At 33.3% G+C, this 25074-nt stretch overlaps 1 protein-coding gene across 3 annotated transcripts in view; it reads left to right on the top strand.

The window, feature by feature from the left end:
* Window positions 1–25074, top strand: part of Wwp1 (WW domain containing E3 ubiquitin protein ligase 1) — a 117968-nt gene that overhangs the window by 89027 nt on the left and 3867 nt on the right. For all 3 annotated transcript variants that reach the window (XM_071602257.1, XM_027947974.2, XM_027947970.3), the window contains 10 exons: window positions 669–744; window positions 848–919; window positions 2598–2686; window positions 6567–6726; window positions 9582–9715; window positions 9809–9949; window positions 14744–14864; window positions 18428–18532; window positions 20603–20699; window positions 21348–21420. In XM_071602257.1, coding sequence (XP_071458358.1) covers window positions 669–744; window positions 848–919; window positions 2598–2686; window positions 6567–6726; window positions 9582–9715; window positions 9809–9949; window positions 14744–14864; window positions 18428–18532; window positions 20603–20699; window positions 21348–21420 — 1068 coding nt within the window. The remainder of the gene's footprint in view (window positions 1–668; window positions 745–847; window positions 920–2597; window positions 2687–6566; window positions 6727–9581; window positions 9716–9808; window positions 9950–14743; window positions 14865–18427; window positions 18533–20602; window positions 20700–21347; window positions 21421–25074) is intronic.

The following is a 25074-nucleotide window of genomic DNA, read 5'->3' as shown; positions in this document are numbered from 1 at the left end:
TTTCTAGAAGTATGCCAGGTACATGGCATACATTTAGTAAATATTTGTTGGATGAATGGATAACTAAAATGTACCCTAAGATGGTAAAAGTTTTTTGAACCTGTTAGCTTCTCAGTAGGAAAGAGACCCAAGCCTTCTCCCTGTGAGTCAAACCATATTATAAAACCTTCATTTCTAAATGCCATTCATATTGCCTTTTGTCTCACTGACCAACTGAGCCGTGTGACCTGAATGTCACTTCTTGTTCCTAGGAGTTTGATTTTGCTTTGCTTATTATCTCTTCCAATATGTGTTTTGTTCAGGTTAGGTTTAAGATTGATACAGTTGCCTTCCATGTTCCTTTCATAAAAATAGAGATTTTGTTCTCAGATTTAAGGATTAATGTAGGCTTTCTTTGAAATGGCCTTCAGTAGACCTTAATATTTCAATTATTAGTTAACACTAATATATGCAGTCTCCCTCTTTTTGAACATCTATGTCCTAATGCTGTATTAGCCCTATGATCCAAACCTCTGTTGGCCCACTAAATAAACCTTTATTTTTCTCCCAGCAAATAATATTCCTGGCTTGTGTGTAGGACTCTAGTATACTCTGACTTAATACTGAACATGAAATATTTAATTAATTTATTATAAATTAAAAAATACTTTGTTTTTTGTTTTCTTTAGAACAAAAGGTGGTCCACAAATTGCTTATGAGCGCAGCTTTAGGTGGAAACTTGCTCACTTTCGTTATTTGTGCCAGGTACTACAGTGGTAAATAAACCTTATCTTTATAATTGTTTCGTATTATCTTTATATTATACATTTATATGGCTTACATGATATGATACTATTTTTGTTTTTAGTCTAATGCACTACCCAGTCATGTAAAGATCAATGTGTCCCGGCAGACATTATTTGAAGATTCCTTCCAACAGGTAAGGAAGATTTTATCAGAATAAAATAATACTGTTGTCTTATTTTACTCATTTTAGGGTTTTAGGAATTTTAAACCATTTACAGGTAAAGGTACTAAAACTGAGAAGAACCATCATTCTATCATGAATTTCAATGTGTACTTACTAATATTAGATCAACTTGTTCCAAAGTGGTTTGTTTTGAAATTTATTTACTTGACTACAGATTTACTACATCATACAAAAAGTTTTGAAAACGCTAACAAATTAAGTTTAAAGATACTATATTCCATTTGAATATTTCATGAATACCTCTAATGTTCATTCTTTTCTCTAGGTTTCTTTTTAAATGTCATAGTCTCAGAGTAACTTTGTCTGAGCATATTAAGATAGCAATACCCATTTACCTATCTCACAGTCACATTCTAGCCATTTATGGTACTATATTCTTTTTCATAACACTTAACTACTATCTTACATACATTTTATTCATCTCCCCTATCAGAATGTAAGCTCCAGGAGAACAAGGACTGTTTTGTTTACAGCTTTTTTTGCCCAGTTTCTAGAATTGTGCCTTGCACATTACAGGTATCCACCTTGAATGGATGAATAAATGTAGTATGTATGCCTTCCTGAATCATCTGTAGAATTTTAAAGATTAAAAATCAGAATACTTTTATTTTTTTTAACGATTAAGTAGAGAATTTTTCATATGAAACTTCTCACTCTCCTCCAAAGTATTATAGTGATGAGCCAAACTTTCCCCTGTATTCAGGTGCATAGGGGTTTTATTTATTCTTTGTACAGGTCAAAATGAAATAACAACACTCTAAAGTCACAGAGGTGTTCAAATCCTAGCTTAGTTTTTACTAGCTGTTGGACTTGGAACAAGATAGATAATAGCTATTATCAAAACTTTGTGTTGATCATTTTAAGTGTGCATCTAAATTCATAGTAAACCATCTTGTCCTGCAGGAGAATCATGATCTATTAGGAGAATCAGGGATTGAGCCCTTATTTTCCCTAAAGGAGAGGCCTGCTAGAGAGATGTGTTTCTAACGCAGACCTGCCAGTCTTGGCTCTGGTTCTGTGATGGAAGTAATTCATTTTTTTGTACAAAAAGTAAAGCCTACTTTAGTAACATTGATAGATGTACTAAGGATTATGAAAATTTGGTACAGGTACCTTTTTAATATATATTATTCTATGTACAAATGCATCATCATATAAATAATGATTATAGAGGAGTTACTTTCCTCCCAAGAGAGAGAATGTTTGGTATAAGTAGGGTGCAGAACAAGTTCTTTTGCCTCGTAAGTGTTGCTACTTAAGAAGATTTATCTGTTTAAAATAAAGAAAGATTTTGGTATGGTTTTGGAGAGTGAGAAGGAAGAGAATATTTTCTAACTTTAACAGCTTTCTGTGTCAAATTCTTTCTTCCTTTTTACTAGCCCAAAGTAGAACTGTAATTTAGTTCTAGAAGAGGGGAAAGAATATATTAAAGTGGGTCAGAGAAAGTTTAACGGATTATATCTAGCCATGAAAAAAAAATTTTCTCTCTTAAGTTAAAGGCATCTTTGCATTAGATAATGAAATGTGTAATTCTGAAAATATAGGTTAAATTTAAATTGAATTGTTTTGGAAGTAACTAGTGCCCATCTATGAGTGTTTAAATATTCATGTTTTTTATTTTAATTAGATTATGGCATTAAAACCCTATGACTTGAGGAGGCGATTATATGTAATATTTAGAGGAGAAGAAGGACTTGATTATGGTGGTTTAGCAAGGTAACATTAAAAAATATGTATCAGCTTTGAAATAAGTGTATCTTATTGTATGCAGTAGACGTATGCTTGAAAAAATATGTGATAATATTGGAGTATTTTTTTTTCCAGTAGCAATCCACCGTTATTTTTAAAAATAAAATATTTGTACAGTTCTACAGGTAAATTTTATTATTACCTTTCTTAATTATCCTATTATGTATTTTCTCTGCATATATGTATAATATGTAAATGTACATATGTAAATTTGTGTTCACATTAAAATGGTATATGTTTATTGCTTTTAGTAGATTTAATTATACAATGTATAAAATGTAAGAATTTGTTTAGAGGACTGAGAGTATGGTTAAGTGATAAGAGTACTTACCTAGTATGCAGGAAGCCTGCTTGTGATCCCCCATGATGAAAAAAGGGTAAATAATAATTTTTTACTTTTTATATGGATATCTTTCAGTGTCAGTATATATGTAAAGAGTGCATGCATACACACGCTAATACTTTTGTTCAGATGGTTACACAGTTTTTCATATATAGTGATATAATAATTAATGGATCAGCATAAGGTTATTTCTTAGTTTTTGCTGTGATAACATTGTATTTTAGTTTTATATTTGTATTTTCAATCGAGATTTCTTTTTTTTCCTCATTCACTAAAGATATTGTTAACAATAGACATTTGTGAAGCAATAAAGAAACCTATAACTTCCCATGTTTCATACAAACCTAAATTGACACTTTTTATTTATTTTTTTTAGCAAAACACTCACTAAATCTCTCCTAAGAATTCAACTTGTTTTTTCACAGAAACAACTCTCTTAACTCATATTTCACTGGTGTACAGAATTATGAAATCACAATTTTAATACAACTAACAAAGAGTGATATAGAGTCAGGTACAACTGTCAGGGCAGAAATATGATATTGTAAGTGAGACTATCAGAATTTTATTTATGTTAGCATATTTATTCATCCAAAACATTAAACTTTTTCAGTAAAGAAACACTAGCATAATTAATGTTCATATTGCATCTATTGTGAATTTTTCTAAATTTCAGAGGTGTTCAGACATTAAAAAGAAAGGTAGATTTTAGAGGTAAGGAAATGTGGTATGATTTTTCCAGTGTCTGACTTTATAACATTCGCAGTCTTGTCTGAACCCTTATTTGCCTTAACTGTTTGGGTCTAGTTTTGTATTTCGACAGTGTCCTCCCACAACTTTTTATTTATATATTTATTTTGTGGTACTAGGGATTGAACCCAGAGGTGTTTTACCACTGAGCTGCACCCCACTCATTTTTATTTCCTGAGACAGGGTTTCACTATATTGCCAAGACTTGCCTCAAAAAACCTTGTGATCCTCCTGCCTTAGCCTCCCAAGTAGCTAGGATTGATAGGCATGTGCCATTGCACATGTCCTATTTTGGCAGTTTTAATGCATATAGCCAGTTTTTCTATCCCATGATTTTTTTATTTCTAAATTTTTTAAATTCATGTGTTTGGGCTAGACTCATTATCAAATGATTTATTCAAGAGTTTACATGGTGATATATATAGTCTTTGCATGTTTGAAAATGTTTTCTGTTGCTTTTTTGTATACAGAGAACAATCTCACTAGATTTAAATTTCCTCCACAAAACTCATTACTCAAATACTCTAGACATTGCTTCACTATTTCTAGCATTGAATTGTCAGTACTACAATGGTATGAAGCCAATCTCTTGTAGGAAACTTTTCTCTGGGTGTCTACACAGTTCTTTTCCTTGAAGTTCATTAATTTCATTGTTGGTTATGTTATATCTTTTTTTTTAGGAACATACTAAGATGTTCCTTAATTTCAGGGAAATTTTCTTCTATTGTATCTTTGAATATTTTTTCTGTTCCATTTGTTTCATTTTTCTTCAGGAACATCAATCATGGGTATGTGGAATCTCCTTTGTCAGTCTTACTTGTCCGTCATCTTTCTCTAATCATTTTTATCTTCGTGCTTCTCTATTTTGAGTTTTCTGAAGCCTGTCCTCATGTCACTGTGTGCAGTATTGCCCCATGTTTTGCTGCTTCTAATGTGATTTTTCTTCATTAGTAGTTGTACTATTTTCTTTAGGCTCTGCTGACTCATCTGTTGTGTCATAATTTTTTTCAACTTCTTGTGTCTCTTCAATTTATTTGAGACTGTAGAGAAGGACATGTTGAAAATTAATTCTTCTGCCTCCTGTTAGGAATTTTTTCTTCTTTTCTGCTAAGGCAAGGGTTAGGTGTCATGTTATGGCCATTCTTTGAGTGAATTTGTTTTTTCTGGGCTGCTGTTTACTAAAAGTGATCTGAAGCAACCGGAAACTTTATTCTGAGTTTTTGTGTATCTAAATACATTCTCACTAGACTCCTCAGTCCACTTCCCTGAGGCCATGTCTTTCTTTAGCCTTATCACAGAGTAACTTGGTTTAACTACCATGTTGGGTCTGAATTTCATTTTATGAATTGCTTTTTATCATTTCTTAGTTGATTTTGTTTAGGGACTTCCTTCTCTCCTTCAGGTAGGTTTAGGATGTTTTAAAAGCTCTTGAAAAGCATTTTTAACATGCTGTGGAGCCAGATGACCTGCATAGAGATGCCTCATTGTGATTTTAAATTTTGTAAATTACTTGATAATATATTTTTTAAAACACCAGATTATACTTAAGAATTAAGTTTCTGACTTTTCTTTAAAATCATAGACCCATATTTCCACCTTTTTACTTGCATCAGTTGGCTGCATCTTAGTAGCTATTTCTTCTTTAAGGGAGCATAAAACTGTTTCACTATAGTGTTCAGTACTACCCACTCTATTAAGACTAGGAAAATGTGTCTAGAAAGTCTCCTTATTTAAAGCAATTACGTTTAGCAGTGCTGTAATGAGGAACAGAGGATTGTGGCTAAGTAGAGAATATAAGCCCCTGTACTCTTTGTTGTAATCATTTGAGCTTGAAATTTGGCTTTAGAAGAAATTGTTATTGAAAAGAACCTTCTGCAAATTGAGTTTTATTTTGTGATATGAATTATTAATCTCTTATCTAGTTGAATTCTTAGACTTTAAAGTGAGGGAATATAATTCATATATTATCATGTTTAATTTCTTATCACATTTAACTATAATTTTAAAATTATAATTTCATTTTTAAGGCATTGTCAACAAAATAAAACTGTTCCATAGCAGCAACGCTATGTGTTTCACTAGCAAATGTTTTATTAAAACCCATTGTGGAGCCTGGGGGTATAGCTCAATGGTAGAGTGCTTGCCTAGCACCACCAAAAACAAACAAGTGACCATGCAAACAAAACAGGAAAACCTATGGTGTATAGATCCTAGGATATAGGAAGTTAAGGATACAAAGAATACATAAAGACATGGCTTTCGCATTTGAGGAGCTTGCTCTATTGGATGGGATAGGTCATTTGCGTTAAAATAAATAAAATTTTGAGGATGTTATCACAAAGTAGTCAGTGACTGAATAGATGATATACTGAAATCGCTTCAGAAATGAATGAGGTTGGATTTACACTGAACTGAGATAAAGTGGGATCTATAAGTTGAATTGAAGTTGAGAAAAACCAAAATGAATGTGTGGTGTAGAAATTAGCATGTATCCATGACGAACAGTGCATTTATGGTTTGGCAATGCAGAAACTAACAGGTAAATTTTGAATGGAAAACCAGGTTATAGAAAGGCTGAGGAATTGTGCAGTAGAACTTTAAAGGTTAGTGAGCATAATCTCTCTCTCTCTCTCTCTCTCACACACACACACACACACACATACACACACGGTATATATATGGGTATATTTGAGACTTGTTTTTAAATTCCCATATATGAATACTAAAAAATAATCTTGATTTATTTTCTTATAGAGAATGGTTTTTCTTGCTCTCACATGAAGTTTTGAACCCAATGTATTGCTTATTTGAGTATGCAGGCAAAAACAACTATTGTCTGCAGATAAATCCAGCATCAACTATTAATCCGGACCATCTTTCATATTTCTGTTTCATCGGTCGCTTTATTGCAATGGTGAGTTCCCACCTTTCGGTATTTTATTTTAATTTTCCCTATTTTGAAAGTATTTTATGAGAACTTTAAAAGACAAAGATAAGCATTAATTATTATTCAGATATCTTGTTTACATGGAGTTTTGCCTAGGAAGTAATTATCAAAATATAATTCATATATTGAGTGCCTGTATGAAATTAAGATTATGAATATGAGGATTATTTATAAAGCACATCTTTATAAGTCATTTTATAAAGTAAAGCCTAATTATAGATAAAAGGAAAATCAATTATCTAATAAGTGGTTGTTTTTGAAAATTTCAGAGCATTAAAGAAGCCCTTGTGGAATTATTGTCTTTTGAGAAGTGTTTGTATTTATTTACACTGGACTATCAATTCATTCATTCATTCAGCAAATATTTATTGTGTGTCTACTGTAATGCCTAGCACCAATCTAGGCTCTTGAAGAGAAGACATATTCCTTACTGTTAGGAATCTAAATCCTATAAGAGGGAAAACAATAATAAATATATGCTCAGGGAAAGGGTGTATTGCTCTTTTATATAAGGTCATAAAAGGAGGTCTCTAATGGATGACACATGAACAGAAACATGCAGACAGCACAGGATTTAATTTTGTTATTCCTTGGAGAACATTTTAGGCATATGGAATAGCAAGACAAAGGCTTTGTGGTGGAAGTGCATTCTTTGTTGAGAAACAGTCCAACATGGCTGGAGCAGAATATATGAGAATGTGGTAGGAGATGAAATTAAATACTATGCAGGAATGTCAGAAAATTTACATTAGGGTTTTCAGTAAAAGGCAGTGAGTAACATGAACTAAGTAACATGTTACTTAAATTTTATTAAACTTACTTTGCTACTGTGTAGAAGAAAGACTAATTGGGGCAGGGAAAGATAAAGAGTGGAAGCAGGAAGACCATTGGCAATAATCCAGTTGAAAGATGACAGTGACTTGGATTTGTGTGATATAGCAGTGGAATATAGGGGATGTGGTTTGGATTCTGGATATATTCTGAAGTTAGAGCTAAAAGTATTTTCTGGCAGGTTAGGATTTTCTGTGTGAGAGAGTCAAGTATGGCACCAAAATTCGTGACCTGTGTATTTACTTGCAGTTGCTATTTCCTAATAGGCAAGATCACAGCAAAAGAAAATTTGGGGTGTTGAGGAAATCAGGATTTGGCTTACTAAATTTGGGATACTGTAGATATCCACATGGAGATATGGATGGATATATAGTTGGATATATAAGTTGAGCATTGAGGGAATATCTGGGTTGAGGGAGGGAGAGGCATATGGGAGTTCTGGGCATGTAGAGAAAGCTGTGATTGTTTAAGGAATTTCAAGGACATTTGTAAGTTGGGAAGAAAATAAGGAAGGAGCGAAATAGCTGAGGTGGGAAAATCAAGTAGGAGTAGTTCCTAGAAGACAAGGGAAGAAGTAGTGTGTTACAAAAAAGGGAGCTATGATTAATCCTGTCAAGTTACTGCTAGGCCAAACGAGAAAAAGTCTAGAGATTGACCATTTGATTTGGGAAGGTAAAAGATGTTCATGGGTGGTTGGATGGAAAGATTGATGAGGAAAAAATCAAGAGAGATTGAAGAAGAGAGAAACGTATCTTTTAAAGGAGTTTGCTGTAGAGGATCATAGAGAAATGGGCAGTAACTAGAAATGGGTCTGGATTAGAGACAGGAGGAGAATAATAAAGCATTTATATTGCTGACAGGGATGATCAAATAGGAATGAAAAGAATTTGGTGAGGTCAGTAATACAAGGAATATTGGAACAATGATGTTGAGTAGGAAGAAAAGGAATGGTACACAGAGAAGTAATAGTAACCTTATTTATAATAAGAGTGTTCTGACCCAGCCTAGTAATGAGCAGATTTGGTGGAACACAAAACATGTTTTCTGATTGCTATTTTTTTGGTGAAAGAGGAATTAAGATCCTCAATTCAAAGTGAGGAGTGAGAAGAAAAGGACTTGAGGCAAGAAGAAGAGGAACTAAATTAGTCATCTTAGGAGCATGGGAGAGTAAATGCCAGACAACACATAGCTTCAACTTCAGATTGTTGATCGTGAACCAGTTAGTTTGTATATGCATTTCCAGTGTGTTCTACCATCTAGGTACAGGTATTGAGTAAACTGAGAGTTGAATTTAGCTAGCCTTGGGATTTTGCTAGAAACTGAGTGGGGGTGGTGGGGTTTGAAAGTATGCAGATAAAGTCATTTTAATGATTGATGTGAGAAGCCAAACTGAATAAGGGGAGAATATAACTTCATATCAGATAAGTAATTTTAATGATTGATGAGGGAATCTAAACTGAGTAAGGGGAGAATAACTTCATGAAGGGGTTGAGATACAATGATAGGGTAATAGTTTCAGTGTTTGTTGTTGTTGTTGTTTGTGTTTTAAGAACCCCAAGGAGTCAAAAATTGCTGGGAGCCTGGGGTTTCTTTCTGTGTTGGCTGTAGTGAATGGGAGTTAAGGCACAGTGATTATGGAAGTCTTGCAGGAACCTCTGAAAATAAGAAAGGAATGAGATAAGAGTCCTTCAGGTTATACAGGGCCCTTCTTCATTTCTGCATTCAGTTATGTTAATTTATAAGAAAGTGTGAGGGGTGATTGGTAGTAAAGTTCTTTATCATACTATTTTTAGTTTTGATAGTGCATTATACAGCTAAGTGTTTGACCATGAAATAGGTTTTAACTCTTGTTTTTTATACTTGGCATTTTATGTTTTAATTTTCATGATTTATGCTGTTCATGTCCTAATTTTTTTCTATAAAGTCTCATATTATCATTATGCTCTAAATTATTGCAAATTTTAAATAAATATTTTTGTTTTTCCTGGCAGGCACTATTTCATGGAAAGTTTATCGATACCGGGTTTTCTTTACCATTCTACAAGCGTATGCTGAGTAAAAAACTTACTATTAAGGATTTGGAATCTATTGATACTGAATTTTATAACTCCCTTATCTGGATAAGGTTTAAAAACTTATTTTTTTCAATAAGGCATTTTCTTGAAACCCGTTTACATATTCTGTTAATTTAATATATTTTTTTCTTTTTTTAACCTAGAGACAACAACATAGAAGAATGTGGCTTAGAAATGTATTTTTCTGTTGACATGGAAATTTTAGGGAAAGTTACTTCACATGACCTAAAGATGGGAGGTTCCAATATCCTGGTGACCGAGGAGAACAAAGATGAATATATTGGGTAAGGTGATATAGATTGTTGAGTCTAATTTCTAGAATTTAACAGATACATTGGAACTAAATTCTCTATCTGGACTTTAATATTATCCTTTTTTCTCTCCTTCAGGAAGTTCTAAATAGTACCAGTGTTCTTGAAATAAGAATACATGATGACATTTACTTTCCTACTACCATTTGCTAAAAGGCATTTTCCTTTGTCCAGGTTCAAATCTGTAGAATATGTAAATGCTGAATAGTGGCTCTGCAAAGACTGTGCCCCTTAATTGTTTTTTGGTTTTGAAGGCCGGAGTACTGGGGATTGAACTCAGGGACATTAGACCACTGAGCCACATCTCCAGCCCTATTTTGTATTTTATTTAGAGATAAGGTCTCACTGAGTTGCTTAACGCCTTGCTTTTGCTGAGACTGGCTTTGAATTCGCAATCCTCCTGCCTCAGGCTCCCGAGCTGCTGGGATGACAGGTGTGCACCACCGTACCTGGAATGTGCCCCTTAATTTTTGATGAAGTTATTAGGCTTTGTTTGATGTAAGCAAAATCAAATCTGGAACCTAAGCTTTTTACTGTCAGTCTAATGCTTATTTCTGTGCCATGTCACTTTTCCATTTTTAACTTAAACTTTAAATAGTGCTCACCACAACCTCTATTTTGAAACCTTCTAGTCTCTTGAATTCCACAATACTGTATTTTCCTGATTTTCTTAGCTTTCTCTTTTAATAGTTCTCTAAATTTCCATTTCCTAAACAAAGGAGTTTTTCTAGGACTCTTTATTTAGCCTGCTTTTCTGTTCTGCTACCGTGGCTTCATTTTTTAAATTAAAGTAATAGCTAAGCTCTAGAAATAATATCCATTTGCTATCCAGGTAATTGTAAACTTTATCAGGAAAGGACCAGGTAGTTAAATATTTTAGGCTTGTGGGCCACATACATTCTTACTCAGCTACTAAGCTCTGGTGACATAGTGCAAAATCAGCCATCGATAACTTATAAACAGAAAATGTGATTACATTCCAATAAAATAAATTTTATTTCATATAGTTGTATATCACAAAATATTATCTGAAACATCTTTTTTTTTTTAAAGATGGCCAGCCAGGTAAGGCTGTAGTTTGCTACCTCTTGACTACTCAGTCAATGACCCATCTGAAATTTAACATGTCCAGAATAAAAATTCTCATTTTTTTTCTACATATTATCTCTTCTTGACCTAGTTTTATTAATGACACTACCATTTTCATCCTTTTAGACTTGGATTCTAGCTGTCATCTTTGTTTTTTCCTTTCAGATTTTTATATGTTGTATTTGTTTCAATAATGGGATCATATTCATACACATTACTCTGTAGCTCATTTTTTTTCTGACCTTCACCTCAGTAGAGATAGATCTCATTTTCTAATGGCTAAATTATGGTATATTTCTTTTATATTATTTAGTCACTTCTACTCCAAGGGTCATTCAGATTGTGTTGTTTGGGCCACTACAAACAAGGAAGGAGGATATATACGAGTCCATACATATTATTACTTATTTTTGTAGGATAGATTTACGTAAAGTGAAATTATTGGGTCAAAAGTATTTAATAGATATTACCATGTTGCTTTCCCCCAGAAGATCATAACAATCCTTTTTTCCCTTCTTTATTTGTAAATTGTTATGGCCTTTCAGTTTCACATCCTTTGTGTCTCTCTGTTTACGAAGTTAAGTGCAGACTTTTTTTAGCATGATATTCTAGGTCTCTTGCTACCTATTTTTTTTTTTTTTTTTTTTTTTTTTTTTGCTTTTAGTGAGAAAAATTACCAATAATTGATTTTCTTGTTTGTATGGCTTTCTACTTTGTGAGGTATTTTTTGTTTTACTTTGTTATGCAATGAGCATTTATTATTGCTATTGGAAAAAATAAAGCTATTATAATATTTTTAAGAAAATACATTCACAAAGAAAACACTGGGCTTTTATGTTGGTGAAGCCTTAAGATTTTTACAAAGTCCAACAGTAATTATTAAATAAGAATTTAAGCATTTAAAAAATGCTATATAAATGATTTCAGATAACAAAAAGCAGCTTAAATAAAATTTCATCATAGGAGTTTATAGTACTTATTACTTTGAACTTTATGATTTCTGAAAAGTCACCACTATATTTTAAAATCTTACTTGTATAGTAACTACTGTAAGAGTTAATAATCTAATTTTGAACTCCTATTTTTTCCTCTGTATTGTGCTGGGAGTCAAACCTAGGGCCTCATGCATGCCAGGCCAAGCACTCTACCACTGAGTCACATCCCCAGCCATAATAATCTAATTTTGAATCCCAACAATTTTTAGAGGATTTTGTATGCATCTCAAACAAAATCTTTAATCTTGTTTTTAGTTTTGCTTTTAAAAATTATGTGATAATACTTTTTTTTTTTTTAGTTGTGATACCTTATTTTTGGTGCACAAAATAGGACCTGAACACATCTGAGTAAATGAATGGTAGAAATATGTATGAAGTTTTGTCAGAATCCAAAGTGGGAAAGAAGCTATTTATTCTCCTGTGAGGGCTAGGAAAGCTCTTCATAGAATGTCATGGGTAAGTTAGGTCTAAAATGATGCCCGAAAGCTAGGAAGGTGGAAAAAGAACAAGAGCAGAGGAATTGAGATATTAAAGGAATAATTTATTCTGTGATTCTACAATGCTCTAAGGATGTTATAAGATGATGAGAAATAGTGGCTACATAGCACCCTAGCATAAAAGTCAGTTGCACCTCAATTTAAGAAAACTATTATTCTAAGAGAAGAAGGTTTTTGCTCTAAATTATAAATAGTTATTATAAACAAACCAAGGTAGAATCATCAGAATGTTTTTGGACAACTAATTTTGGCATCTGTGTGGAAGATGAATAGGGTAAGAGAGCAATTGGAGACTAGAATACTAGTTAAAAAGTAGTAAGGTATTGTAGGCTTGAGATAGGGCCTGTGCAGTAGAGATAAAAATGAGGGAGTAGATTTTTGAGGATATCACAAAATGATGCAGATTCAATGATTAGTTATATATAGTGAGGGAAAGAATAGTAATTTGAGATATTTGACAGTTGAGGTTTATGGTTTGGTTGACAGGTGGATTGTGTTAACAGGATTATCCAAAGAGACACAATTTATAACTATCTTCATCTCAGGAGGGAAGCCAAAGAATTCCTGGCTTTTCTGTGATACTGTAGTAGTTGAAAATATCATTTTTTAGAGAGTGAACAACTGAAGGAGAAAAGAAGGTAGAGATTTAAGTAACACCAATGTTAATGGAATATAGTGTGAACCAATGAAGAGTCACCAAAGCCCAATTAGAAATGGCATTAATTGACCTGGGAAGAATTGCAAGAGTTTAGAATGCTAATATCTAGGGATTTAGACCATTCATGTACCATGAACACTGAAAAGAAGACATTGGGCTTGGCAATTAGAAGTTCCTTGGTGACATTCATAAAGAAAATTAATTGAGGCTGGGGTTGTGGCTTAGTGGTAGAGCACTTGCCTAGAATGTGCACACCCTAGGTTCCATCTTCAGAACCACATTAAAAAAATAAATAAAGGTATTGTGTCCAGCTACAATTAAAAATAAATATAAAAAAAAGAAAGTTTTTTTTTTTTTTTTAAATTCTTGGGAGAGATGTTGGAAGCTAAATTATCATGGTTCAAAATTTGAATGAACAGGAGGTGAGAAAGTGGAGACAGTGAATGTAACCTAGTCTTATAAGTGCAGTGCTAAACAGAAGACAAACAGTGGTTTAAGTCACTGGGTTGAAATAAGGGTTTTTGGAGAAGATTTAGTCTGAACACCTTTGTGGACAAATGGAAGAGGAGGAGTAGAAAGGTATAGTTGAGGATATGGAGCAACTTCCTGTAGGACACAAAAAGAGATAGAACCTGCTCTTATTGGTGACCTCTCTTCATCAGATACTGTATGTTGTTTCTCCAGAAGATTTTCTGCGGACTCATCTCCTTTTGGAAGCTTCTAATACAGATTTTGTATTAATGACAGATTTTCTTTCTTATTTCTTTATCCTGCTTCCCTATTATACGGATGCTTTACATGTCTTCTCAGAATGTTCCACTTCAACCTTGATTTTTTAAAAATATTTTTTTAGTTGTAGTTGGACACAATACCCGTATTTTATTTATTTATTTTTATGTGGTGCTGAGGATCGAACCCAGTGCCTTGCATGTGCTAGGCGAGTGCTCTACCTCTGTGCCACAACCCCAGCCCCTCAACCTTGATTTTTTTGGTCTGTTTTGGTTAGGAAATCTTCATGCTCTCCAACAAACCAGCATATAAAGAACCTGTTATCTAGGTTTAAGGCTTCTAAAGCCATAAACCTATACAGGCATGTGGCATGTAAACAGATTGTCATTGGAAGTTCCTGAGAATCCCTGATCTAGTGCCCTCAACTCTTCCTTGCAAATGCATTGTACAAGGAGAGCCTTTTAAATGATTAGCAACTCCCTTCCTGTGTCAGCTCACAGTAGTTGAAATTTTATATATGAGGAAATATTAGTGCTAGAATTTGACTGTCTTACTAATAAATGAAGAACCTCTTATTTTTAAAACATCCTTTCTAATAGCTACTTATGTGCTAGAACTGATTATCTTGAGAAGTATGTTGGTTCTAAAATTTTTTGTGTGTGTGTGTGTAGATATACATTAATATATGTGTACACACACATGTTTATAGAAAGGAAGGAACTTTAGAAATTCTTGGTGCTTTTAATCCTTTAACTTAACATATAGTAATCTATTTTCAAATACCTTTCTTTATTTTCAGTTTAATGACAGAGTGGCGTTTTTCTCGAGGAGTACAAGAACAAACCAAAGCTTTCCTTGATGGTTTTAATGAAGTTGTTCCCCTTCAGTGGCTACAGTACTTTGATGAAAAAGAATTGGAGGTTAGGCTCTTTTATTATGGTGCTGTAGGGAATGTTAAAACATGGGGGAGGGGGCATGTGCTTTCATGCATCAGTGGACACACATTTGAAGTCATGTAGCACAATCTTGAATCCTCATATCTGTTTAAATGTTTAGGTGGCATTAATACTACCATTGGATGAGAGTCTCAGTTATATTCTGTAAACCCTGATGATCTCATAAGCATAAAATCATCAATCATATTTAGATGTTGGATCATAATGTGATTTGAACATTATTAATAATTTTAGGAAATGTTTGAAGTCTCTCAGTAGTGAGTTTCTTTAAAACTCAGTTTTCTTGTTTATTTGTTTTTGGTACCAGGAATTGAATCCAGGGGTGCTTAACCACTAAGCCATATTCCTACCCCTTTTTATTATTTTGAGACAGGGTCTTCCTAAGTTGCTTAGGGACTCACCAAATTGCTGAGGCTGGCTTTGAAATTCTGATCCTCCTGCCTCAGCCTCCCAACCGCTGGGATTATAGGCATGCGCCACTACACCTGGCTTAAAGATCAGATTTTTAAATTAGGAATTCTTAGTGGTCTTAACTGTATTTAGGGTTGTTAAAAGTATATCAGAAATTCTTTTTGTTGTGTATGATAAATATAAAATTTACCATCTTAACCAGTTTTAATTGTGCAGTTCACTAATGTTAAATATTATCATGTATCCAGTCTTCAAAACTTTCCTCTTGTAAAACTGAAACTATACCTATTAACAATAGCTCCTTCCATCCCCCAGCCAGTGCCAACTACTGTTCTTTGTTTTGGTGAAATTGACTACACTTGAAATCTCCTTATAAGTGAAATCATATAGTATGTTGTCTTTTTGTCACAGCTTATTTCAGTTTGCATAAGTCCTCAAAGTTTGTCCGTGCTATAGCATGTATCGGAATTTTCTTCCTTTTTATGGCTGAATAATATTACTATATACTGAATAAAATTCATATATATGCACATATATGTGTATGTGTGTGTATGTATATATACATACACATGTATGCATATATATATAACAAGTTTAACCAAATATACAAGTTTAACCTCTATACCAGAACCCCAAAACATTGCTCAGAAAAAAAAGCAGACCTAAATAAATGCAGTGAGATGTATTAGAAGACCCAATATAGTTAAAATGACATTTCTCTCCAAATAGGTCTATTAATTCAACATAATCCTAGTCAACAACCCAACAAAATTTTGTTTTCAAGTGTTAGGAATTGAACCCAGGGCCTTGCCCATGCTAGGCAAGCTCACTAACACTAAGGCTGCATCCCTAGTCCTTTTTAAAATTTTTTTATTTTGACAAAAGGTCTTGCTAAATTACGCAGGTTGGCCTTGAATTTGTAATCCTCTTGCCTCAGTATCCCAAGTAGATGGGATTACAGGTGTGTGCCATCATGCCAGCCTCCAACAGAATTTAATTTTCTTGTAGAAAGTGAAATATGATTCTAAAATTACAAAGAAATACAGAGGCTCTGGAATAGCCAAAGCAGTTTTGAAAAAGGACATGACTTATTTATAAAGCCATAATATACTGTGGCATTTGTGGAAGTACACACAAATATATCAGAGGAGCACCAGAGAGTTCAGAAATAGACCTACACATATATTATCAATAGATTTTTAACAAAAGTGCTAAGATATTTCAGTGGTAAAAGGGAAAATCTTTTCAATAAATGTTGGATCAACTGGATATCCATATGGAAGAAAATTAACTTTAACCCCTATCTCTCAGCCCATAAACAAAGATTAATGTTAAGGTGAAAGTTTGAAAGAAAACAAGAAAAAATCTTGATAGGCACAAGTTTCTTAGAAAAAGAGCAATAACCACAAAAGAAAAATATGGATAAATTTTACTTCATCAAAACTAAAAACTTCTGTTCTTCAAAAGACACTATTAAGAAAATGAAAAAGCAACCCATATACTGTGAGAAACTATTGAGACATGGTATTATATCCAGAATATATTTTTCAAAACCTTTATAGCTCAATTAAAAAAAAAACCACCATTCTTTTTAATTTTTAATTTTTTTAGTTGTAGTTAGACAGGAATTAGGATTGTTAAGAGTGTATCAGAAATTTTATGTATTTTTATGTGGTGCTGAGGATTGAACCCAGTGCCTCACATGTGCTATGTGAGCGCTCTATTATTGAACCACAACCCCAGCCCAACAAAAGCATTTTTAAGTTGACAAAGATTCACTTCACCAAAAACGATATGCAAATCATGCACAGTGGTGCTTACCTGTAGTGCCAGCTATTCAGGAAATTGAGATTGGAGAATCGCTTGAGCCTAGGAGTTCAAGGTCAGCCTGAGCAGTGTTAACAAGACCCTGTCTCAAAGAAAAAGATATGCAGATGGCAAGTGAACACATAAAAAGATGCTCACTAGTCATTAGGGAAATACAAATTTTAAAACTAAATGAAACAGCATTTTGGGATGGTGTTGATAGTTTCTTAAAATGTTCAGTGTGTAACAGCCTACTTTATGCCCTAGCATTACATTTTTAGGTGTTTACCCAATTGAGATATGATATACATCCATATATCATATGCTTTTGCATAGTATTCATTGCAACATTATTTCAGTGTTACAAACTGAAAGCAACCTAAGTGTGTATCCAGTGAATGGATAAACAAATATATAGTCATGTCGTGTAATGCTACTCAGTGATATGAATAATGAACTATTGGTTCCCATAACAACATGGATGAATCCCAGAAACATTATGGGAGTGGGAGGTGGAAAAAGATCAGAAATCAGAAGAGAGTATGTATAGAAAAAAGCATGTATATATGCTTATATATAACTTCTCAGAAAAACATAAATGGTAAAATTCTTGATAATCTAAAACTGTAGATGATTTTACCTACAAAAGGCCAAAAAGGGACATAATGGAAATATTCAGTATCTTGACTGTGATGGTCACACAGGTGAATACATCTGTTGAAACACTTAAAATTTGTGTATTTTGCTGTATATAAATTATAGTTCAGTTGACTTATAAAAATTAAAATAAGTACTACATATTTTATTATACCTAAAATAGTTACTATCTTATGTATATAATCTGGGAATGTTTGAAAATATTATATATGTAGAATATTTCTTCCCAAATAGATTGGATAAATGAATAAGAGGTTAGTGTATTTTTACTTTTTAAATATATAAGATAGCATAGATGTTTTAAAAAATCATCAGAAATGTATGTTTGAACTAATCAACAATTTGGATACCCAACTTGGGACATGTATATATCGTAAAGTAAATAAGTTTGTTGGTACAGTTGTTTTTCTTGAAGAATAGATAACTCTAAGTGTTTTCAGCTCAATAAACATGGGTAAAATAAAATAGTAAAGGATTCTTTATGCTCTGTTGCTAAAAATTTTGTTGGACTTGCTTAGTGTTATCATTTGCCATGCACGAAGCTGTTCACACAGTTACGCTGTGTGCATAACTCCACATCAGAAAATTTTAGTCATATAATTATTTTCTTTACTAAATCTTTATTGAGGCCTAATACTATGCTCATTTCCCAGGTTATGTTGTGTGGCATGCAGGAGGTTGACTTAGCAGATTGGCAGAGAAATACTGTTTATCGACATTATACACGAAACAGCAAGCAAATAATTTGGTTTTGGCAGGTATTTGCTTTATCTTTTCGAAACAGAGTATTCAGAGGAAATGTTGTCTAATGAAATGTGATTTTTTAAAAAAAAATTTTTAATTGAGACTGCTTTTGGATGTGGTTTTTATACTTCCAGTTCTAAATCTGAAAGAAGTAATGTGAACACTTGCTAAATGTGTTTTCCATTACTTCTTTGACTGTCTTTCTGAATGAGGGAATTAATAACAGTTTAAGTAATAATTTAATGGTAATAGTTGTAGGCACATCATTTTTTCTAGTAGTGTCAAAAATATTCTCTGAATTTCACTTAAATCCAAAAGCAAATGAGGAAGTATGTTTTCAGTGAGAAAGTCCATGCAGGTACTTTAAGGAAATCAAATAATCCAAGGAATGATATCTAAGAACAACTTCATTTATTTGCTTATTTATTTTTTGTTTTATGGATTGAACTGTAATGGGATTGTCTCTGGACATCCAAGTGCACCATCCTAATCTTGATGCACATTTTGTGTGTTTAAGAATTCAAAATCTCTAGTTCTGGGATATTTTTCCACATAAATATCCTATTGATTAAGACTTTGTTTGAGCAACTTAGTGATTGAACTTTTAGTTTACTTCTGCTTAACTGTTTCACTTTGAGATGAAAATCTGGTGTTTGATATAAGTAGATAAAGACTTTTCCAAAAGCTGTATCTTGTCATAACTTTTATCTATCTTAAAATATATTTGAACATGTGCAAAATGATACATACCAAACTGTTTAATACAACATTGTTAACATCCTAACAGATACTAGAAACAACCTTAAATGTCCATTAGGAGAGGACTGAGTAAATAAAGTATAATAAAATTTGTGTTCTGTATAAATTATTCACTATTAATATTTATGTACTAGTGTATAAAATGTACCATTAAATATGCTGTCTCTGAAAAGGCAGGGAGTAAAAGAAAAACAGTTCTAGAAGCTAAATAGTTGGAGGCCAAGCTGGAAAAGATGCTTTTTTACACTGTTTACCCTTATACTTTTGAATTCTATTCTGTTACCTATTATTTATAGATAGATACACATATATTATAGATAAATAGAAGTAAATTAATTTTCAAGCCTTAAAAAGTACCTGAATTGCATTACATTATCAAGTATATGCAAGTGTTTGTAAATGTCCATTTTAGGCTCTTTGCTAGCTTCATTGCCCTTTTTATTCTCTTGCTGTTTGGACAGTTTGATCTACATAGCTAAGGAGCTAAAGCTTTGAATCATATAAAAATCCAAATGAACATTGTGTTTTCTGAATTGGGTTTGTTTGTGGTAAGATTTATGCCGGACCTGATATTAAGCTTGTCTTATGCTTAAAGTTAATTCCCTATTTAAAAGATACATTTCTACTCTCACACTGCTTCCTAAGTTCCTTGCTTTCTATTATACTCAAAGCAGTCAAATCAGTATTTAACCATATTTCCCTATTTTATGTCCCTTTGTCAAAAGAAGTAATCAATGAACTAATTTTTTGAGGTATTTGCAATTTGTTTTTTCAGATAATAAAACACAAAATGTTGGGAAAATGTTTAGTGCCAGAAAATACCACAAACTCTTCAGAGTGGAAACAGGGAAATGTTCTATGTTTTTTGTAGCTTAAAAGGGAGAGGGTAGTTGACTCAAGGAAGAATAACAATGATTTAGAAGTGAACCATTCCTGAACTCAAATGTTAGTTCTACCACTTATTAGCTGTTTGAAAACGACAAGTTATTTACACTCTACAGGCCATGTGCAGCGGTGATGTTAAGGATCTGACTTATCTCATAGAATTGCTGTGAGGTCTAAATGAGAAGTATGTGGCATAGTGCTTGGCAGAAGCCCTCAGTGGCCAATCTGTAGTGTTTTTGTAAGGATTAACATATACTTAACATGATGCCTAAGCTGAATAAATATTATAACCGTCTTTTAATCACATATCCTTTTAATCAATTTCAGCATTAAATATTATTTGATTTATTCAAGTGTTTTCATTGCATTTATTTTGTATTAATGTATATTTGAGAATTTAGCATTTATATTATATTAAAATACATTTGGTTTTGTTACAGTTTGTGAAAGAAACAGACAATGAAGTAAGAATGCGACTACTGCAGTTTGTCACTGGAACCTGCCGCTTACCACTAGGAGGATTTGCTGAGCTCATGGGTAAGTGCAGTTTTTCTGTAGATAGTTTTGTATTGATAATGGCTTTTAGACATATGATGAACTTAATAAACCTCAGGATTACTATTATGGGTTCCTTATAAAAAGCTTTTAATATCAAAAGTGTTTATAAGACAAAAATGTGTCTCTTTATATAGCCCACATGGCCACTACTTAGCTTCCTGGCCTGATTGTGAAGGGAGTAAGAAGCTATAGAAATCCTAATCTTTGCTGGGCATGGTGGTACACGCCTGTAATCCCAGTGACCTGGGAGGCTGAGACAGGAGGATCAGAAGTTCAAAGCCAGCTTCAGCAAAAGCAAGGCACTAAGCAACTCAGTGAGACCCTGTCTCTAAATAAAATACAAAATAGGGCTGAGGATAAGGCTCAGTGGTCAAGTGTCCCTGAGTTCAATCCCTGGTACCACCCCCCTCAAAAAAAAGAAATCCTCATCTTTATGTGGTATAATTCTTACTGCTAAATTTGCAGCACCAAGAAGCTTCTAATACAAAAGCAATGTACACTATACATCTCTTCTTTAAGTTTATACTGTATTATTCATATGTCTACGTGATATGTTCTGTATTTAACTGTTGTCAGAATCAAAAGTGTAAAGGACCAGATAAATATTATCCTGTTTTCCTGGTTTAGGAAGTAATGGGCCTCAAAAATTTTGTATTGAAAAAGTTGGAAAAGATACCTGGTTACCAAGAAGCCATACATGGTAAGTTTAAGAATCCTGTAAAAGGAAGGTAAAGTCAGAATATTTTGCTTTTTAAAAATATGTATGATCCTGTATAATATATTATTGGTCAGAATTTCAGTTTTGATAACAGACTAATTAATACAGCATTCTCCAACTAAACATGTGAGAATTACTGTTTATTAGTTAATACAAATTCTTGAGAACTGTTTCCATTCATTCAACAAATATTTAGAGTATTGAAAGTAAGGCTGCATTGTTCCCTACCTTTTGTGAACTTTACACTCCATGGTAGGGCACAAGTGACAAACAGGTGAACAGATATGTAACTATGGAAAAAGAATAGCCGGAGGGGTCCTGCTCTGGATTGGGTCATTAAGAGGTTTCTTGGAAAGGGTAATGTTTGAGTATAATAAATAGTATGCTGTAGGAAGAAACTGGGGAAGAACATTCTTTGAGCCAGTATGCTGTGGAGTGAGCAAAAACCCTGAAGTAAGAAACCATTTCATTACAAGGAAATGAAAGATGTCTGGTGTGATTGGACTTGGTAAGACAGAGATGAAAAGAATTTGGAAATATAAGTAGGGGCTAAATTCAAATGGAGCATTATTGCTTATTATACAGAATTGAGATTCCATTCTAAGGAAAATTAGAAGCCTTTGAAGAGTTTTAAATCACAAGTAATGGGATCGAAGAAGAATCATTTGGGGAATAGGTTAGAGATGAAATCAGATGTACAAGTGAATGCAGGGAAACTAGCTATAGCAATCAAAGCAGCTGAAACAGGAAGCTAGGTTCACTGAACTTTCATCTTTATGAGGCACTGAAATTTTTTTTATTTTTTACTGAATCTTCATCCTTGAGTTATGTCCAATAGTTGTGTCATAAAATACAAAGTCTGCATACAGCACTTCTGCATACCAAAGAATGGTGGTTTTTCTTGAAGGAGAGCTCTTGGGTAGTTGTTTTGAAATTAAAAGCTGAACTAACTTGCTTTTTTTTTAATGGAATTTATTTTTATTTCAAAGAATGGCAAACAAACCATGTTTATTCATTTGGGTATTGGCATTTTCTTGAGAAGTAATGAAGTAAACTTATCTCACTTCAAGGAAAGCACAGTGATAAAAGTTGAAGTTTCGAGCAAAAATAAAAATTCTGTAAATTTTGTATATGCCACCATAAGCTTAACTACTTCCCAAGACTGGTAAGATTAATGGTGTTATTAGTAAAAATGGATTTTTTTCTATTAAAGTAACCCAATATTTAGCAATATAACATAACCAGTGCATATTACACAATCATGTCTGGGTAAAAAGATCTATTCAGGGTGTGAGAGAGACCGGTGGATTTTTTTTTTTAATACTTTTTTTTTTTTTGGTGCAGATGGACACAACACAATGCCTTTATTTTTATGTGGTGCTGAGGATCGAACCCAGGTCCCACCCGTGCTAGGCGAGTGCTCTACCACTGAGCCACAATCCCAGCCCAAGAGACCGGTGGATTTTTTTTTTTTAAAGAGAGAAAAAAGAGAGAGAGAGAGAGAGAATGAATATGAATCTTTTTTTTTTTTTTTGTAGATGGACACAACACAATGCCTTTATTTTTATGTGGTGAATCAAACCTGGATCGCGCCCATCCTAGGCGAGCGCTCTACCACTGAGCCACTATCCCAGCCTGACCAGTGGATTTTTAACAAAGTATTCTTTGATATGGTTTCAGGACCCATATTGTTCATATCTTTATCAAATATACTATTAAGGAATTATCCATTTATCTGAAGATGATTATAATACATCTCCATTTTCTAACTGCTTATCTATGAGATAAGACTTTCATATACTTGATTCAGATTTTCATATGCTTAATCCAAAATAATATAGTATGATCCATTGAATACACAAGATGTTTTCTTTAATTTTTTAAAAAATTATACATGGACACAATATTTTTATTTATTTTTATGTGGCACTGAGGATTGAACCCAGTGCCCCACATGTATGAGGCAAGTGCTCTGCCACTGAGCCACAACCCCAGCCCCCCCCACCTCGCACAAGATGTTTTTTATTAGATCAGATATTTTAAAAAGATTTGTAACACTGTAAAACAACGTCAGTCCATTGGTTTTTGGAAATAGTCATTGCATTCATTGCTTATTTAAAAATTAAAATTAATATTTTAAATTTTTGTTTTTAGTTCTATGGTAAATATTGATAAATATAATTCACATAAACAAAAGCCCTTTAGAGTGAAGAGTTCTTGTGACCAAAAACATTTAAGAACCTTTGGCCTGGATTCAAGGAGCAGATCCAATAGAGGCAGAGATTGCTGAGGTAGAGGAGTTTTTCTGATTTTAGATTTATAAAGAGAAAATAGTTATCAACATTTGGTTTTTCTGTATTTTCAAAATATAAGGTGAGGTCACTGGATAAGAATGAAGAAAATAAAATCTTCTAAGGAGAAAGAATTGGGCATTTCAGAAAAGAGACAAGTATTTATTAGGCTGAATATTGGGTAATTGGATTGCTCACTTGGATTTACTACTTTATTTAAAATGACAACAATCTACCAGATTGTGTGGTTTTTTTCCCCAAGCAATTTTTTAAAAATATTTATTTTTTAGTTGTAGTTGGACATGATACCTTTATTTATTTATTTTTATGTGGTGCTGAGGATTGAACCCAGGACTTCACTTGCTAGGCAAGTGCTCTACTGCTGAGCCACAACACAAGCCTTCCCCAAACAATTTTTAACTGTTAAGGTGCAAGGAACAAACAGAAGGTGGAATTCATTCAGGATTTGAGTTTTGATTAGTTAATTCAAAAGAAGGAGAGACACAGTATTTAAAACTATTTGCAAAGTTGTGATTATAATAATGGAATAAGATCTCTAATTATAATGACATTCTGCAGATAAAGAAAAAAGTGAGGACAGAAGAGCTGAGGATGGGATAGGATGGTGAAGTAATAATGGGTTAATAGGCTGGCATTTTCATTGACTATTTTTCTTTCCAACTTATTTCAGAGAAAAAGATTTTTTAATTAGAAATGTACTGGTGGTGGTGAGGTTCAAGTTATGATCCTAGGGTTAGTAACTCAAAAAGCTAAAAGAGCAAGGAACTTGATGGCCATATTGTTGCGTGTATCCATATAAATGAGAGGATTATGCCCCCAGGTGCCAGAGCTTTCAGTAAATGAAGGAGCACAACCAAGCAATCAGCAGATAGGCTATACAACTATGTGCCTCAGAACAGGCTAGTTTTATTAATTGGCTACAGAAGAAATGGCATGTTTCAGACTTAGCTGGATTTCAGTTATGATAAGAAGCTATTGAGACTATGAAATAGAAGTTCAAAACAATAAGATGAAAAATATGAAATGGTAGACAGGTTGAGTTTAATTCAAACCAAGGGAAATAGATCAGTATTGAGATGAGCATTTGGATGAAAATATACCATCTATGCTGGTCATGGTGGCACATGCCTGTAATTCCAGCAACTTGGGAGGCTGAGGCAGGAGGATCGCAAGTTCAAAGCCAGCGTCATCAACTAAGGGAGGCCCTAAGCAACTTAGTTGCTCCTAAGCAACTTAGTGAGATCCTATCTCAAAATTAAAAAGGCTGGTGATATGGCTTAGTAGTTAAGCATCCTGGATTTGATCCCTGGTGCCAAAAAAAAGA

This window comes from Marmota flaviventris, chromosome 15 (assembly GCF_047511675.1).
Source record: "Marmota flaviventris isolate mMarFla1 chromosome 15, mMarFla1.hap1, whole genome shotgun sequence".
Lineage (NCBI taxonomy): Eukaryota > Metazoa > Chordata > Mammalia > Rodentia > Sciuridae > Marmota > Marmota flaviventris.
The sequence above is the reverse complement of the archived record's forward strand: the minus strand, read 5'-3'. Positions and strand labels throughout refer to the sequence as shown.